Consider the following 16,250-nt stretch of genomic DNA (forward strand, 5'->3'; position numbering starts at 1 on the left):
TAAAAATGACGATAACGATGATGAAAATGAAGTTACAGGAGCCACTTCAGAGGAGCTGAAGGGCCACAAGTGGCTCCGGAGCCACAGGTTGCAGACCCCTGGAAAACTCAATAATCCCAAGACATTTTAATTTAAACACGCAGCACTAATGTAATCTGTTGCGACTCATTGATTCATTCCATGTTTGGACGTGCACGTCCGCCAGCATCCATCGCAGGGTGGTGCAGCACCCTCCCCACCCCTGCTTCCCACCGCCTTGTGCTGAGAATTCATCACAACTAAAGACGCAGCGGTTCTCTGGTTTCTACTGTCACAAGTTATCGTCACCCATTAATAAACATTTGTTCCTTCAGTTTGAGGCTTTAAGAAAAAAACAGGTTCTGAAACGCAGAAAATCAACACATCTTTATCATCTAGCACCAAAAACCCAACAGAACCACGTTCAAGAAGTCAATAAATACTGACGAGGCTACATGGAGAGCTGGAACCGTCATCTGGATCAGAACAGTTCTGAGCCGCGGGGAATGTGGTCGAAGTTTCAGAAAATCCTTCCAGGTCCTGACTGAACCGAGCTCGGTTCTGGTTCTGTCCTTCAGAGTTCAGAAAAAAAAAAAAAAATCACACAAAAAATAAGTTTAAAAGAGGATTTTGATTCTGACGGGTCTTTATTTGGGTCTTTGGACCTGATTGTTCTGATCTGTTTGACATACGTTCTTTTTATTATAATAATTATTATTATTATTATTATTATTTCTGAGGAAAATTAAAGTGGAATTTAAGGTGTTGTACAGAATTGCTAATCCCATAAATAGATGTTTTTGCTTTTTAATGTAAAAAATAAAGGGCAAAAAATATATTTTTACTTTATTTGACTTTTTTGGGCAGTTTATAAATATTAAGACTTAACTGAATTCATATTTTGATTTGAACTGTAACATTTTTTAAATTAAATTGGCAAAAACTGTTTTTATTTGGCAAAAAATGTATTTGTTGTCTGTAAAGTTCCTTGAATTAACCTTTATTAAAAAAAAAACTGAATCTAAACAAATAAAAAAGTTTTATATATATTTTTAAAAAAAATCTAAAAATAAGAAATGTTTGCATTAATTCTCGTTTTATTTCTAACACTTTTTTTTCGTTGTTGCATAAAACAAAAGTAAAAATAAAAACTTGGAGATTTAAGATTAGTTGAAATTTATAAAAGTTTCCAGTTTTTCTGGAAATGCAGTTTGTGCTACTTTAAATGAAACTTGGCAGCTAGTTATTACGGGAAGACATGAACAAAAAAATAAAGATTTATCTTCATTATTATAACTTTCCACTCATAAAAGGCACTTCTACTTTTGTTTCAACACTTTGTGATTTTGATTTTGTGGGGCTTAAAAAAAACTACAAGAATTTTTTTCCCCACATCAGTTTCTGAATTTAAGTTTGTGAAACTGAACAATAGTTTTTCTAAATTCCCACATAAACTGGCTTCAATCTGAGGTTAGAACGTCTCTGTAAAGTTTAATTTTCAGAACTCGTAAGTCTGAAGGTGAAAACAGGCTAATTTAAAGGAAACAGCTGAATTTTAAAGGTTTAAACCTCACAAATAACTCAACGTTATAAGATTCATTTTGTCAGAGAAGTGTGCATGTTTAGGAATTTCGTTTGTAGCTACTTCTTAATGTTAACTTTTGTAAATTTACCTGCCCCACCCCCAAAGACGTTACCTCTGAGCCGATTGGTCAGCTTTACAGCATGATGTGGCCCCGCCCACTACATTTTTTGTTAATTTAAAGGGAATGTTGGCAGTTTTTTAAAGGTTTAAAATATAAATTATTAAACATTATTTCATCAAATATAAAAGGTACTCGCATAAGGTTTGTTTTGGTGAATAAATTTACTTTTGAAGTTGGTTTTAAAATACTGAATAGATATGCTCAAGGAACAAATTTTTAAAGCTAGTTTTTGGAGTTTTGAGGTAGCTGCCCCGCCCCAAAAACACACTCCGTTCTGATTGGTCAGCCTCAGTGGCATGATATGGCCCCGCCCACCAACTTCCAGCTGCTTTGCTGGAATCAAAACTTTTTTTTAAACTAATTTCTGATCCCAAATGTTGAGAAAGTTACTAAATTTAAAAATGTTAAAGAAGTTTTGGGGAAAAACCCACCTGAATTTAAACGGGCTGTTTTAATCACCAGATTTATCCTCAATTTTAATCCCTTTAAGTCACAACTTTGTTAAATTTAAAATAACTTTTTTGAAATAAAATGCCAGTCAGGCGTCCCGGCCCAGTTTCTGTGATGAGGTAAAAAGCTCAGAACCAGAAAACTCATCTTTAGCTAGAAAGGTTCTGCATTAATAAATCTGTTTGAAAAACTAATTTTTTACTTATTTTGTCCTTCTGGATGTTTTTGACATAAAGTCATAAACATATAATATGAACCCAGTCTTAAACAATTGAGTTACCGGTAAATATACATTAAATGTCAGACAAATGATAAAACCAAAAATGTTTTAAATTCAAACTTGACTCGTTGCTAACTGAATTCATAATAGCTTTTAAATATTCTGGTGTTTTATATCTTATACATAAAAATTATTGAGGTTTTCTTTCTTCAATGAGCAGGTTTTAGTTTGATCTTTAAATAAACATTTAGTTTGTAGAATAATTTAAAAATACGACAATTTTTATTTTCAGTAGCTTCAAATAGCTCAGACCCATCAGACTTTCCAGTTAAACCCTGACCTTTGACCTCTGTGCGCATACAAATATTTTCACAATAAAAGTCTTAACAAAAGCGAGGAAGAAGAAGCTCTCCGATAACTTTCTGATGTACATCAACTTTGTGTGTTTGCAGCTTTTTTTTTTTTTTTTTTTTTTTAATAACTGCCTGTCGGCCTCTTCGGGAGCTCGTCGGTTTGTTTCGGACCACCTCTCGGGTCAGAACGGTTCTGTAGCTGCTCGTTAGTTTTAAATTAATACAGTAAAGAACTGAGTCTACGTCTACTTACTGCACAGATACATTTGAAACCTCCATCATCCTCAGAGGTTCAGCTGCTTCCACATCCTGGTGTGAACAGACGAATGACATACTTTTATTTAACCACATTGTCTGTGGTTATTTCTGTTAAATGTTTAAGGACCAGGAATGAAATGAACACCTCCTCCTCCCATTAGAATGGTAAAGTAAAACCTCCTCCAATCTTCAGGTGGATCTGTGGTCCGGCGGCGTCACTACAAGGCTACATGTGTGAATTTACGCCTGCCGGCAGCTGAGCATCTCCCCGACGCAGCAGGGAACAGGCAAAGCACCTGGTGTCCAGGTGAGCCGGTCAGTGTCCCCCGTCTCTGGAGGATGGACTCTCCGAGCGCCCGTCTCTGACAGTAGAAGACTTCTTCTGCTTCTGCTTGGACCTCCTGAGCATCCGAACCTGCAGATGGAGAAAAATCACAGAATCTGCACCAAACGGTCAACAATAAAATCATCTACAGACGAACTGCAGCGCACCAGAGCTTAAACAGGAAAACTACAAACTACCGTACTAAACAAAACACATGGTTTAATTCAGATAAACTTAGATAAACAAAAAACTGCTATAAAACAAATCATCTCTGACAAAACTTTAAAAAATAAACCAGTGCAAGAAGTCCAAAAAACACTGAGGGACATGGATAAAATAAAATAAAAAATAAAAAACTGCACTGATACAACCGACGTTAACATTCTGATGCAGAAACACCTGGAAACACCTGAAAGGCTAGAAACATCTGCAAAGACCTGGAAACACTGAACAAACCTGAAAGCATCCTACAACACCTGAAAACATCTGGAAACACCTGGGAATACTTGACATAACTGTGCCAAACTATAAACACCTAAAAAAAAATAAACACCTGGCAACCCCAGAAAATACTGGACGCACCTGGAAACATCTGTAAAGACTTTGAAACACCTGGAAATACTGTAAACACATGATGGAGTTGTGAGGGATGTCCAAATTTTTGACTAGTGAAGGTTTACTCAGAAACATAGGAGGAAAAAATCAGCAGTTCTTCACAAAAACGTGGCCTTACCTGAGCCACAGGTGAACAGCAGGCTCCGAATGGAATAAACATATAAATTAAATTGAAGAGTCAGATAAATTTATTTGAAGAAATGTTGAAAGGTCTAACAATGTCTCTAATGCACGATAATAATAATAATCTGGGACTTTCTTTTGTAATACTCTAGTCTATGACGGTGGCAGACTTTTATTTTGAAAAGTATCAGAGAGCTTTATTTTGAAGGTTCAGGTTAGAGCCTCTTTCCGTTTATTCAGGTGTTTCCTCCTGAACTTCAGAACTCTATAAACGTAAAACCTCAGGGACTGCCTCGATGAAAACAACAGAACAAATGGGAACCTGAATTTTACAAGATCCACTGCTGAGTCACCGGTTGCCATGGCGATTCCCACCCTTTGAGCAGAGGGAGGAGCTTACTGCCCCTCTAGTCATCAAACAGAAATTTGAAACTGAAACTCAGACAAACGGTATCTGTGTGAAAACTACAAATCGGATCAAATACCTTGTTGACCCGTGAGCAGCAGAAGGTTCTGATGGAACCACAGATTCAGTTTGATGTCTCTACTGGGTTTAATGAAGGAGATATGACAAGTTAAAAAGAGGCTTAACTTCCTGGTTGGAAGAGAAAACTGAACTCAGACCCAATGGAAGTCGATGAGAGTTTAGGTGTGACTCAGCTGAAACGTTTATTTAACAAATGTAATTTTGTAATTTAAACCAGCTGACCTGATGTGCTGAAGCTCCGGTAACTAAAATCAGAACAAAGCCAACAGGAAGACCTTGGAGGACGAGCTCTGAACAACAGGAGCCCTGCAGGGACAAACCGAGCGTACCTTCGGTCCAGCAGCGGAGATGATGATGAGTCCTGGTGGTTGGATCCACGGTTCTCCGTCCACCTGGACAGGTAGGGGATTTCTAATGGTGAGTCTGATGTAGTTCCCCTGAGCAATCCGGATCCCCGACCTCAGACCACTCTGGACCTGACCCTGCAGACCCACAGACCCACAGGGTCACCAGCTGTTTACCAGTGAGGATGTCTGAACAAATGGACTCACCATGTGAACGACTCCGGTGACACCCACCACCTCCAGCAGACCGTCGTTGATGCTCGGTTTCCTGAATCGACCCTCGACCTCCGACCCCCACAGATCAGCGCCAGAGCCCCAGCTATAAGCAGGGAGGAAGAGGAGCGTGATGAAGTCCACGCCGCAGGTTCTGCTGGGACAGGTGTGCGTGTCTGAGTGCTACCTGGGAATGTTGAGGAAGATCAGACCCTCGATGTTGGGCAACGGGACGTTCTCGTTGTCCACCTGAAGCTGCAGCTCTTTGTGGAGACTCCTGGTGTGGCTGATCTTCTGCAGGCCCACTTTAACATACACACCTTTGTTATGGAACCTGTGGAAGGTGGAAAGCATGGTGGCTGATGGGAAATGTGGTCTCTATCAGCAGGGCCGTGCCTCAGCTTCAGCAGAACACCAGGTGTGAGTAAACATGAAGCAGCAGCTGATGTCTCAGGCGTTACCTGCTGGTGAATTTATCCGGTTCGTCCTCTCGGGCCTGATGGAAGTCCAGGCTGAGCTGCGCGTCGATGCCGAGACCAAAGTAGTTGTTCATCTGGACGATCTAAGAGGAAGAGGAACCATTTCAAGTCTTCATCTTTCACGTTTACAGTCATCTCATGAACCACTCAACAGATTTTAATAAATTAATAAATAAAAAACTCGGAGCAGACTTTGGGCGGTTCCAGGAAGCAGTTGTCCTGTCCCTCCTGTGAGATGTCCCGGGCGTCCAGTAGGATGGTCCAGCGGTCCATCAGAACCTCGTCAGCTTCATCCACCGACACCAGGATGTGGTGGGGGTCGTCGCTGCTGTAACCAGACCCCCAGCGCAGGACCCGAGCCAAGTCGTTGCCTGCCAAGATCGAACCATTATGATCCAATCTGAACCCAGACGGAACCCGCAGAACCGGACCCCGCAGTGCTGGTCTCACCTGTTCCCAGTGGGACGATACCGATGGGCGGTTCCCTGCAGACCAGTTTGTGCCTGACAGCCTCCAGGACTCCCAGCACCCAGCCGACCGTCCCGTCACCCCCACAGACCAGAACCCGGAACCTGGGAACGTCCCGGAACGTGTGAAGACTGGACAAGACAGGAAGGATGGACCGTGAGCATCTGGGCTCCAACATTCCTGCAGAGACTCTCTCGTTTATTCAACCTGTAGTTTCACAAGAAGCTGAGTTCTGGTCAGGACCAGTCCAGGTCGGGACTTGTTGACCTGCAGAGTTCAGTTTTATCGTCTACCTCTTGAAACAAGACCTTTGACATTTTTTAACACTCTCTGAGCTCCAGAGAGTCTAAAGCTTTTACAAACTCCACAGCAGAAAATGTCACGTTTTAACAGAGAATTTGATCAAACTGAATCTTTTCTGTGTTTTCAGGCGAGACGAACTGATGGAGGTCGGCGGCATTTTATTCTGTAATTCTGCAAATGCTGAGTCAGCATTTGAACTGTTCCTTTTTTATCGTTTCTTCTGTACGTTTTCTGGCCTGTAACTTCAGCACATGTTCAGCTCGTTCAGCCACGCAGCTATCAAAACGTTCGGCTCAGGCAGAACATTACAACTCCGACTTGTGGGTTTTGTATCTTTTATACTTTCTGAGTTATTTAACTTTTTTTTTTTTACCTTTTTTTCCTAATTGAAATGTATTAACTTTTAAAATCCTTTAAAAAAATTGTGCCCTTTAAAATCTGTTTCAGTGTCTTTGTTCAGTTTTTACCTTTTATTTACTGTTTTTGTTAGTTTTAGCTTTTAGATGCCGTCTTTTTATTTTAGCTTTTGTTTTGATAAATTTGTGTCATTTATTTCAGCTTTTTCATCAGATTTCAGCGACTCAGCGCAAAATTCAAAAGAAAAATGCAATTTTTCTAGTTTTCAGGGAGTTTGTGAATCACAGGAAGTAGAAAGGGTTGAGAAGCAGCCGACAGGCAGTTTTAGCTGCGTTGATGCGCTCACCCAGCCAGCGGTCCTCCGTTACAGAGGTCGAAGACCTGGTGAGGGTTCAGGAGCTTCCTGAAGCTGTAGAGGAGCTCTCGGCCCTTCAGACCACCGCTCTTTGGGTTGACAAACACCAGCAGGGGACAGACATCCACTCCCAGCTTGTTGTGCTGAAAGACAACAAAGATCGGTGACGGACAGCGCCTCCATCTGAGCATAAATGATGCGTTTTAAATTAAGAGCTCAACGTTTTTTACAGGCAGATTAAATCCTGACGTAGCTGTAAACTCTTTAAGGTTTTAAAACTTCTAGAGAACTTAATGCTTAGTTCTAAAAACTGATTTAACAAAATGTCAGAAGTTCTTTTTGCACTTTTTGACCAATCAGAACACACTGGGTGTTCTGGAGAGGGCGGGGCTTAAAGAAACAGGAAGTAAAACTAAATATTTCTGACAGAATTGGACAACAGGTGCTGCCTGAACGAACGAAATAAAACAAAGATTTCTGATGAAAGAACCTCAAACTTCTCCTGGAAGTCAGAAATAAAAGCATCAACCTGGAAGTCGGGGTTTTATTTTCACATTTCGACATTTGCCAGAAACAGCCTGAGTGTTTGATGGTTACCTCGATCTCTGGGATCACCAGCGAGCTCAGCGGCTTGTTCTCCACAGACGTGTCTTTAGCCAGCATGAAGATCCTCTCAGCTTCAGAGAAACAGGAAATCTGCAACGCCACGGCACCTGAACACAGGGATGACGAATGAAGCGGATCCTGTTTGGGGGTTTTGTCACAGAGATCTCCACCTCTCCTCCACCGTCATGTTAAAGCCTAAAGTCTCTGCCTCAGCTACAAGTTGGGCTATCACTCAAAATAGAACGTTTCGGCTGCTCCTTCAGTCGCATCAAGATAATTTTTCAAAAAAAAAAAAATCTGAGACGTTAAACTATCCAGAACGCTCGGGTTCTTTCTGACGTTTCATTTTTCGGAAGCAGGAAAGTTTCCCGGTGAATCGCAGACAGGCAGTTGGGTCGTTTCCTTGACAACAGCCTCACCTTGACTGCCGTACATGTGGCTGACGGCGACCAGGTGACCTGCAGAGACGGACACAGAGAGGAAGTTAGAGGACGGATCCTGCAGAGAGGCGACCTTCGTCTTCCTGCTTTTGTCCCAGCAGGAGGCGCCGAAGAGAAATACTGACTCTTCACAGCCAGATGTGTTTGGATCAGCTGGATGTAGTCCTCCTTGGTCTTCTGGAGGGGCAGTCCTCCGATCAGCAGGTTCACCTGGACGGCCGGGTTCCTGTTCTCCACCAGGTAGAACCGTGTTTGGTTCATCTGCCGCAGAGAAACCTGACGAAAAACGAAAAATAACGTTTTTATCCAGTAGAACAGATCCGAGCGAGGCTGAAACGTGATTTGTCTGGTTATCAGTTCTGCACATGAACTGTTCTGTTCAACAGAACCGGGTCAAAAGGCACAATCCCACTGAAAAAACCAACAAGTTTTGTTTTTTCTTGGTGTTTGCAGCTTTGGACTACAAGATTTGTTTTTTACTGACAGATGTTTTATTTCCCGTGCTGAGACGGGGTCTGCACAGATGTTTTTAAGTGTGATGCAGTTCCTGTGGTTCTCCAACCTTTCTGATCTCCTGCAGTTTGTCCAGAACCTTCTCCTGAGGGCTCAGCGTTTGTCTCTGGACTGCAGGACAGAGACAGTTTTAATAAACACCGGGGACAGTTCTGACGCTGACCAGACGGAACCGCAGACAGCGCTGAGCTCACCTTGTTTGCTGCTCATGTAAACCTCCTGCAGACTGAAGTCCGACGCGTCTTCATCCTGAAACGCATCGCCGTCTTCTTCAAAATATCTCAAGATTTATTTTGGTTTGGGTAAAACAGAAAAACATTTATTTACCAAAACCTTTCCAGGACTTTCCAGGCCGCAGGAGTCCCCGTCCTTCTGTCCTCTAAGGTGAAGGACTTCGCTAAGGACGGACGCCGCAGTGCTCGCCTCTGAGACAGAGACGGAGACGAAAGCAGCACTCGACCTGAAACATGGAAAAGAACCCGTTTACACGTCCTGAGCCGTGCAGAAATCTTCAGCCAGTTGATGAAAGTCCTCCTGCCTATCAGCAGAGGGAGCCGTCGCACCGAGGTCGAGTTTAAACCGCAGGAGGTGCAGCTCCGAGTGTTTACAGGTAACTTTCTAAAGTTTTCTGTTAAATGTCTAAAAAATATTTTATAGTTTAAGATTTTATTACCTGTAAGGTCCAAAAATCAATTAAAAACACCTTGGTTGTTAAGGAAAATAAAACTACACATCTGACAAAAATAAAACATTTTAAACTAGTTTTTCTATTATTTTTATCACAACTTGCAAGTTTTTTTTAAACAAAACAGTGTTTTATATAAAATTTAAAAACTGTTATCTGTTGAAAGTTTTAAAAAAAAGGCAACTTTTCCATTAAAGCTCGACTAACGAGATTCATGCAGTCTCATATTATAAAATATTCTGCAGTTATAAAGTGTTTTATCGTAACATTCAAACATGGCTGCCATGCAAAGACGTTTCCACATCTTAAGCAAAAATTAGATGTAAACTCTTCGTACATGCAAAGCTTTCAACAACCGAGCTCCATCTTAAAACAAACATCTTATTGTTCCACGTTTTAACAGAGAACTTGGCTCTCAGACTGCAGGTTTACTTGCGGTTCCTAGCGTTTATAAAAGTAGAATGGGAGGCAGAGCTTTCAGTTTATGTCCGTGAGGCTGACACGTCGTCTACTTTAAAGACTGGGCTCCTGTAGAGAACTTATCATTTAAACCAAGAATGTTCACTGGGAACCTTTTACTTCCTGTAGTTCATTAACAGTCTTAAGTGGTGATTGTTTGGGTTAAAGTTTAATTTAGGTGCTTCTATAGTGAACAAAAATATAAACGCAACACTTGTGTTTTTGCTCCCATTTTTCCTGAGCTGTACTCAAAGTTCAAGATTTTTTCCTACGAACGCAAAAGGTTTTTTTCTCTTAAACATTGTTCACAAATTTGTGCAAAACTGTGTTAGTGGCTACTCCTTTGCAGAGATAATCCGTCCACCTCGCAGGTGTGGCGTATCAAGATGCTGATTAGACAACACTATTATAGCACAGGTGTGGCTGACCACAACAAAATGTGAAGTTTTATCAAACAGCAAGTTTTGAGGGAGCGTGCAGTCGGCATGCTGACTGCATGAATGTCCACCAGAGATGTTGCCCATGACTTGAGTTCATTTCTCTACCACAAGTCGTCTCCAAAGACGTTACAGAGAATTTGGCAGTGGTCTCATGTAACCACGTGTAACCACACCAGTCCAGGACCTCCATATCCAGCATCTTCACCTCCAAGATGGTCTGAAACCAGCCACCCGGACAGCTGCTGCAACAACTGGTTTGCATAACCAAAGAATTTTTGCAAAAACTGTCCGAAACCATCTCAGGGAAGTTCATCTGCATGCTCGTCCTCCTCATCTGGGTCGTCACCTGACTGCAGTCTGTCACTGTGACCGACTTGAATGGGAAAACGCTCACATTCGATGGTGTATGGCATGTTGGAGAGGTGTTCTCTTCATGAACGAATCCCGGTTTTCACTGAGGTTGCTGTGCCATTCATCTACAACCATCATGTTGCAGCATCATAATGCACGGCCCCACGTTGCAAGGATCTGCAGACAATCCCTGGAAGCTGAAAACATCCCAGTTCTTGCATGGTCAGCATACTCACCGGACATGTCACCCACTGAGCATGCTTGGGGTGGTCTGGATCGGCGTATACGACGGTGTGTCCCAGTTCCTGATAATATCCAGCATTTTCAGAGCCATTGAAGAGTGGATCAACATTCCACAGGCCACAATCAACAACCCGATCAGCTTTATGTGAAAGAAACTTTATTGCTCTGCATGAGGGAAATGCTGGTCACACCAGAGGCTGACTGGTTTTCTGACCCACTGGGTCCCCAGTAGAGTAAAACTTCACATTTTAGAGTGGCCTTCTATTGTGGTCAGCCTAAGGCTCACCTGTGCAATAATCATGCTGTCTAACCAGCATCTTGACATGCCACACCTGTGAGGTGGATGGATCACCTCTGCAAAGGAGAAGTGCTCACAAACACAGATTTACACAAACTTGTGAACAATGTTTGAGAGAAAAAGGCCGATTGTGTACGTAGAGAAAGTCTTAAACTTTGGAGTTCAGCTCGGGAAAAATGGAAGCAAAAACAAAAGTTTATATTTTTGTTCAGTAAAAACTTGTTTCAACTTCTGGTAACTTTTTAAAATCTCAAGAAAAGTTAAAAGAGGAAAAAATAATTTAGAGCTTTGCTTTTGCTACTAAATATGTTTTACTTCATAGAGACAACATATTTGTTGTTTTTTTTGTTTTTTTTACACGAAAATAGGAATCTTCTTTGTTCAGATCTCAGCAGACAAAATGAATAAGACTTTATCTTAACGATGTTTTCCATTGAATGAACTGACGGCAGAAGTCAGAAGCATCAACACCTGATGGTGATCTCACCTGGGCCAGCCGGTGTACACCTTGATGGTTTCAGTGTTTCGTGGTTTAGCCCTCAGCAGACAGGCATCGCTCGCGTCCCTCAGAGACCCTCGGTTATCCGGACTGCTGGCGTTCTGGTTCAGGATGTCATCGCTGGCGGGACACTGCGTGACCGAAAACTCCTGCAGCTCAAAGTTACTGGGCTCATTGGGCAGGTAGAAAGCCCTCAGCGCCGCCTCCTGCAGGACAGCACAGGTGCTACAATGAGGTAGTGCGGCGGTACCACTCTGACCCAAAACCTTTCAGCATAAAAGATCCAGTCAGCGCACCACAAAGAACTGCTGGAACAGAACTTTAACCAAATACATGTAGTCCTGTTAAAATAGTACAACATTCTTTAATTCTACAGAGCAATGGGTCAAAACATAAGAGCAGCTTTGGTTTTTCTCAGATAAATAAAAAAAACTTTATAAACTTCTCATCGTTTTTACAAATAAACTGAATCAGAATGTAAAAATCAACTTGTTCCAGCCCTGACCCAGAACCTCCTTCAGCAGCAGAACACTCTGTGATTTTATGGTTAGCAGTTTCTCACGTGGTTCTGGAGGAGTTTGGGCCCACTCTGCTTTCCATCACTGGTTTCTGCTCAGCTCTCTGATCGTCCCACCACCACATTTGATTCAGGTTGAGGTTCTGGACTCTGACTGGACCGATGCAGCACCTCGATTATTTTGTTTTTGACCCGTTCTGTTGTAGATCAGCTGCTGTGTTTGGGATCTTTGTCCTGTTGGACCCAGTTTGGTCCCAGCTTCAGCTGTTGGACAGATGCCATGATACTCCAGAACCCTTTGGTCTACGGAGTTTATGGTCCACTCAGGGACTGCAAGGAGCCCAAACCATCAGCCCTCCACCACCGTGCTGACAGCTGGTATGAGGTGTTTGCTGCAGTGCATTCTGGGTAAACACCTGGCCTTTGGTCTGGTTCTGTCCCAGAAGTCTTGTGGTTCCTTCAAATGAAACTTTCCAAACGTGTCATGCTGCCATGTTGTTTTAGAGAGCAGAGTGACCTTTAACCTGATAACTGAGGCCTGAAGTGCACGAGATGGAGATCACTGCATGGTCTGACCTTCAGGGTGAATTTCTTGGGCAGAGTGTCAGCTGTCTGAAATGTTTTCCTCTTGTGAATAATCTTTCTCTCTCCAGGATTATGGAATCCAAATAGTTTGGAAATGACCTTTGACCCTTCCCAGATAGATGGGCAGCAACAGTTGCTTTTCAGCAGCCATTGCTGATGTCTTTCCACTTTGGTGTTGTGTCAAAACACACCTGTATGCCCCAGAGCAGCAAAAACTTTGTTTTTCTAGAGGTAAACATCCTGAGTTTAATTTTTTTACAGTGGTTAGTTTGTGGTTCTGCTCAGCTGCTGTACCTTCTCTTTTAAAAACAGATTGACACGTGTGTGGATTCACAGGTTTCACAGGAGCTGATGGGAACACCAGTAAAAATAGCATACGTGAGTGTTTGTGCTTTCAGGAAGGAAACCTTGTCTCACCACTTCCTCATTCCTCGGGGCTCTGGAGATGGAAACCAGTCGGAAGGAGCTGCGCTTGACTGCGTCGTCGCCGTCGTACACCTTCAGAACCTGCTTACCTGCGAACCGGTCGAAACAAGAACAGCATTAAAACTATACTCTGTGACGGTTCCCGATGATCTGCTTCGCGCCCTGACTGAGTCCACACAGAGGGGTTCTTCAAACCAGCAGGAAGTAACAAAACAGACGTGTTTGAACCGTCTTACAGGCCCACTGAAGATGTTAGAGTTCAATCAGAAGGAGAGACGCAGCATCAGCATCTTGATGCTCACTCGCTCTCGTGTAAGGCGGATGCTTTTTCCTCCTCCTCCTCCTCCTCTCCTGTCCTCCTCCTGCCCTTTTTGCTCTCTGTCTGTGTATTGGAGCTCCTATTTTACACATTTTCCAAAACTAAAACTACTGTCATGGATCTGGTCAACTGGACTTTCAACGCAATCGATAAAATATTTTCAGCAAAGCGACAGGGTCCTGGAGAGCCCTCATGCCCCGCTGAGACCCACGCAGTAGGATACGTCATGGATCCGTGGGGAGTTTGGGAGCTGATGTGTCTTTTTGTTTTGTCTCAGGAGGACGCTGAAGATGTTCATATAATTGGATTCATGATAGCAGAGTTTCTGCTTTTTGTGGATTCCTGTGTTATCGGCTACTGAAGAAGGCGACGGCAGCAGTTTCGGCCATGGCAAAACTGCCAAGTCTGTGTGAAGGTTCGGTTCGTTCTTCAAATACTCAAAATCAGCTGATTTACAAGCTATACCATAAGATGGAAGTTATTTGTGAGAATCGCAGGCCACCTGCGGCTTCTGGGACTCGCCAGCATGTTGGGGACGACCTTAGAGGAGGCTCATAAGCATGGACCAGTGGAATGCCCACAAATCTGACCATTTTGGATCAAAAGTACCAGCAGGACTCAAAGCTGACATGAAAAAAACAGTCTGCCTGAAAAAAACCAACAATTGTGGCTTATCTGAATCCGACTACCCCGTTCGGCCTTGAACCGGCCGACTTATCAAATTTCTCCTGGGATATGTGCAGACTAAGGAAAAGCTATGTCTACTGCAACACCCGAGAACTTCTGTGAACGCTTATCAGAACTGTACCGGCTGACACCAACATCTTATCAGGACTATGGTGCTATCTGGACAAATCTCACCGTCTTGACGTCAAATGCATATGTAATGTGTTTATAAATGTGCTGCTGGTAGAGTTTTTATGTCTTAAATCATGTCCTGATAAGGACAAGGTGTGAAGAGATCTTTTTGTAATACCACTATTCATCTTCATGGCCTTTTCCCCTTTTCTATTTAAAAGTATTCTGAAAAAGGATAAGGGGCCGTGCTCTCAAGGAGCAGCAGCAGCAACGTGCACTCGGACCATCTTTCGGACGACTGTACGAATATAATCTCACTGTATTTCAGTACAACGATAATAAAGCTCATTCTGATTCTAATTCTAATTCTGAGTGGTTTCACCTGATTCTGGAGCCGGCTGAACTTCTTTTGCTGCTGCAGGAGACAGATCCACAGCATCCAAGTTATCTGATGGAAAAAATAAGAGGAAAAAAATGTAGCGGAGATTCCTGGAAACATTTCAGGAAGCAAAAACTTCCTGAACAGCAAAAATATTCAGATGATGGAGAGATTTTAGGTTTAATTAAAACCTTTACATTTAAATAAAAAAAGCCATTCTAGATAAATTTAGACTCAGATTTTATTTTTCGCATGCACATATTTAAAATGTTCATTTATTTATTAATCTGGTTTCTGCACACAGGAAGAACATCAGTAAACGCAGCTGAATTTGTTATTTATGTGTACAATAAGATCTTCAGGCGTACAACAAGACTCAAAGATTCACAAAAATAATGCTGCGTTCAGGGCCAGCGAAAAGCTGGGAATAAGCGTCATATCACTAATTTGAAATACATTTGACTTTTTAATATTCTCTCGTGTCATTTCAGTTTTTAAAACATTATATTTTTAATAAACAGGACATTTTAAATATTTTTTAATTTCTAATTTAAATATTCAAACTCACTTCCTGTTTTTGTTTTATTTTTTTTTAGTTTTCCCTGCAGAAGCTAAAGTGTAAAATTACATCCAGTTTTAATTGCTAATAATTTTAATTTAGTCTAAAAGCACAGGGAGGAAACACGCGGAGACAAAAATATAGATTCATGTTAGAATTATAGGGATTTTTTTCTACGTTTCGAAAGTGAAGCTTCAGTTGCGTTCGAGTTCATCGCCCTGACAAACAGATCGTACGTTTTACTTCTCGGCTCAGAGGAGCAGCAGCGGTGTCAGGAAATGAGCCGAACGTTTGTGGTTTTCAGATTCAGAAGCGTCACAGGATGTGGGTCTGAAAATGTGTTGGTCTGTTTTATTCAGAATGTGGGGCTCCGCCTCTCCATTAGGAACAAAAACAACGTGACGTCAAAGCGCCTCGGTGTGCGAGTGTGTACCCAGGTCCTGGCTGCAGCTCTCGGCGATGCGATAACAGTGCATCTTGCTGAAGTTTCTGGACTGGAGGCGGACACAGGCTGGGTGCAGCAGCATGCAGCGCAGACGTCCCAGAGTGCACTCTGTCGGCACGCTCAGATAACACGCGGCGTGGCTCTGCAGGCGACACAGCAACAAACAGCTCGTCAGTCCGTCTGTCAGGAGGCACTTTTCAGGCTCTGCTGAACCAAAACGCTGGTTCTCCTGAGAAACAATCCTGGTAATTCAGCTCTAATGACTGATAGAAAACTGAAGTCTTGATCCAGAACTCCTGATCCAGTCCTCATCGAGGACCCAGAAGCACTTCTTCTTCTTTCAGCTTTTCCCTCTTCAGGAAGTCATCCTCCTCCACCTCACTCTGTCCTCACTCCAACCACCTCCATGTCCTCTCTAACTGCATCCATATATCTTCTCTTTGTCTTTTTCCGGGAAGCTGCATCTCTAACATCCTTCTACCAATATACCCACTGTCCCTGCGCTTGACATGTCCAAACTACTGTCCCTCCTCTGGACATGTCCAAACCACTGCCCCTCCTCTGGATATGTCCAAACCACTGTCCCTCCTCTGGACATGTCCAAACCACTGTCC

The 16,250-nt window shown here is 42.6% G+C and overlaps 1 protein-coding gene across 1 annotated transcript in view; it reads right to left on the reverse strand.

Annotated features, from left to right (window-relative positions):
* Positions 1-2,822: 2,822 nt before the first annotated feature.
* Positions 2,823-16,250, reverse strand: part of LOC119408825 (diacylglycerol kinase theta) — a 23,797-nt gene continuing 10,369 nt past the window's right edge. Inside the window, exons 6-23 of the mRNA XM_037675675.1 lie at positions 15,625-15,778; positions 14,636-14,701; positions 13,128-13,225; positions 11,597-11,814; positions 8,961-9,093; positions 8,828-8,882; positions 8,683-8,744; positions 8,246-8,396; positions 8,100-8,138; positions 7,672-7,787; positions 7,066-7,217; positions 6,042-6,190; positions 5,784-5,962; positions 5,574-5,674; positions 5,300-5,446; positions 5,107-5,218; positions 4,885-5,037; positions 2,823-3,420 (exon numbers count right to left, since the gene is read on the reverse strand). Of these exons, the coding sequence (XP_037531603.1) occupies positions 3,322-3,420; positions 4,885-5,037; positions 5,107-5,218; positions 5,300-5,446; positions 5,574-5,674; positions 5,784-5,962; positions 6,042-6,190; positions 7,066-7,217; positions 7,672-7,787; positions 8,100-8,138; positions 8,246-8,396; positions 8,683-8,744; positions 8,828-8,882; positions 8,961-9,093; positions 11,597-11,814; positions 13,128-13,225; positions 14,636-14,701; positions 15,625-15,778 (2,184 nt within the window). The 3' untranslated portion in view covers positions 2,823-3,321. The remainder of the gene's footprint in view (positions 3,421-4,884; positions 5,038-5,106; positions 5,219-5,299; positions 5,447-5,573; positions 5,675-5,783; positions 5,963-6,041; positions 6,191-7,065; positions 7,218-7,671; positions 7,788-8,099; positions 8,139-8,245; positions 8,397-8,682; positions 8,745-8,827; positions 8,883-8,960; positions 9,094-11,596; positions 11,815-13,127; positions 13,226-14,635; positions 14,702-15,624; positions 15,779-16,250) is intronic.

This window comes from Nematolebias whitei, chromosome 4, assembly GCF_014905685.2.
Source record: "Nematolebias whitei isolate Nwh7 chromosome 4, NemWhi1, whole genome shotgun sequence".
Taxonomy (NCBI): domain Eukaryota; kingdom Metazoa; phylum Chordata; class Actinopteri; order Cyprinodontiformes; family Rivulidae; genus Nematolebias; species Nematolebias whitei.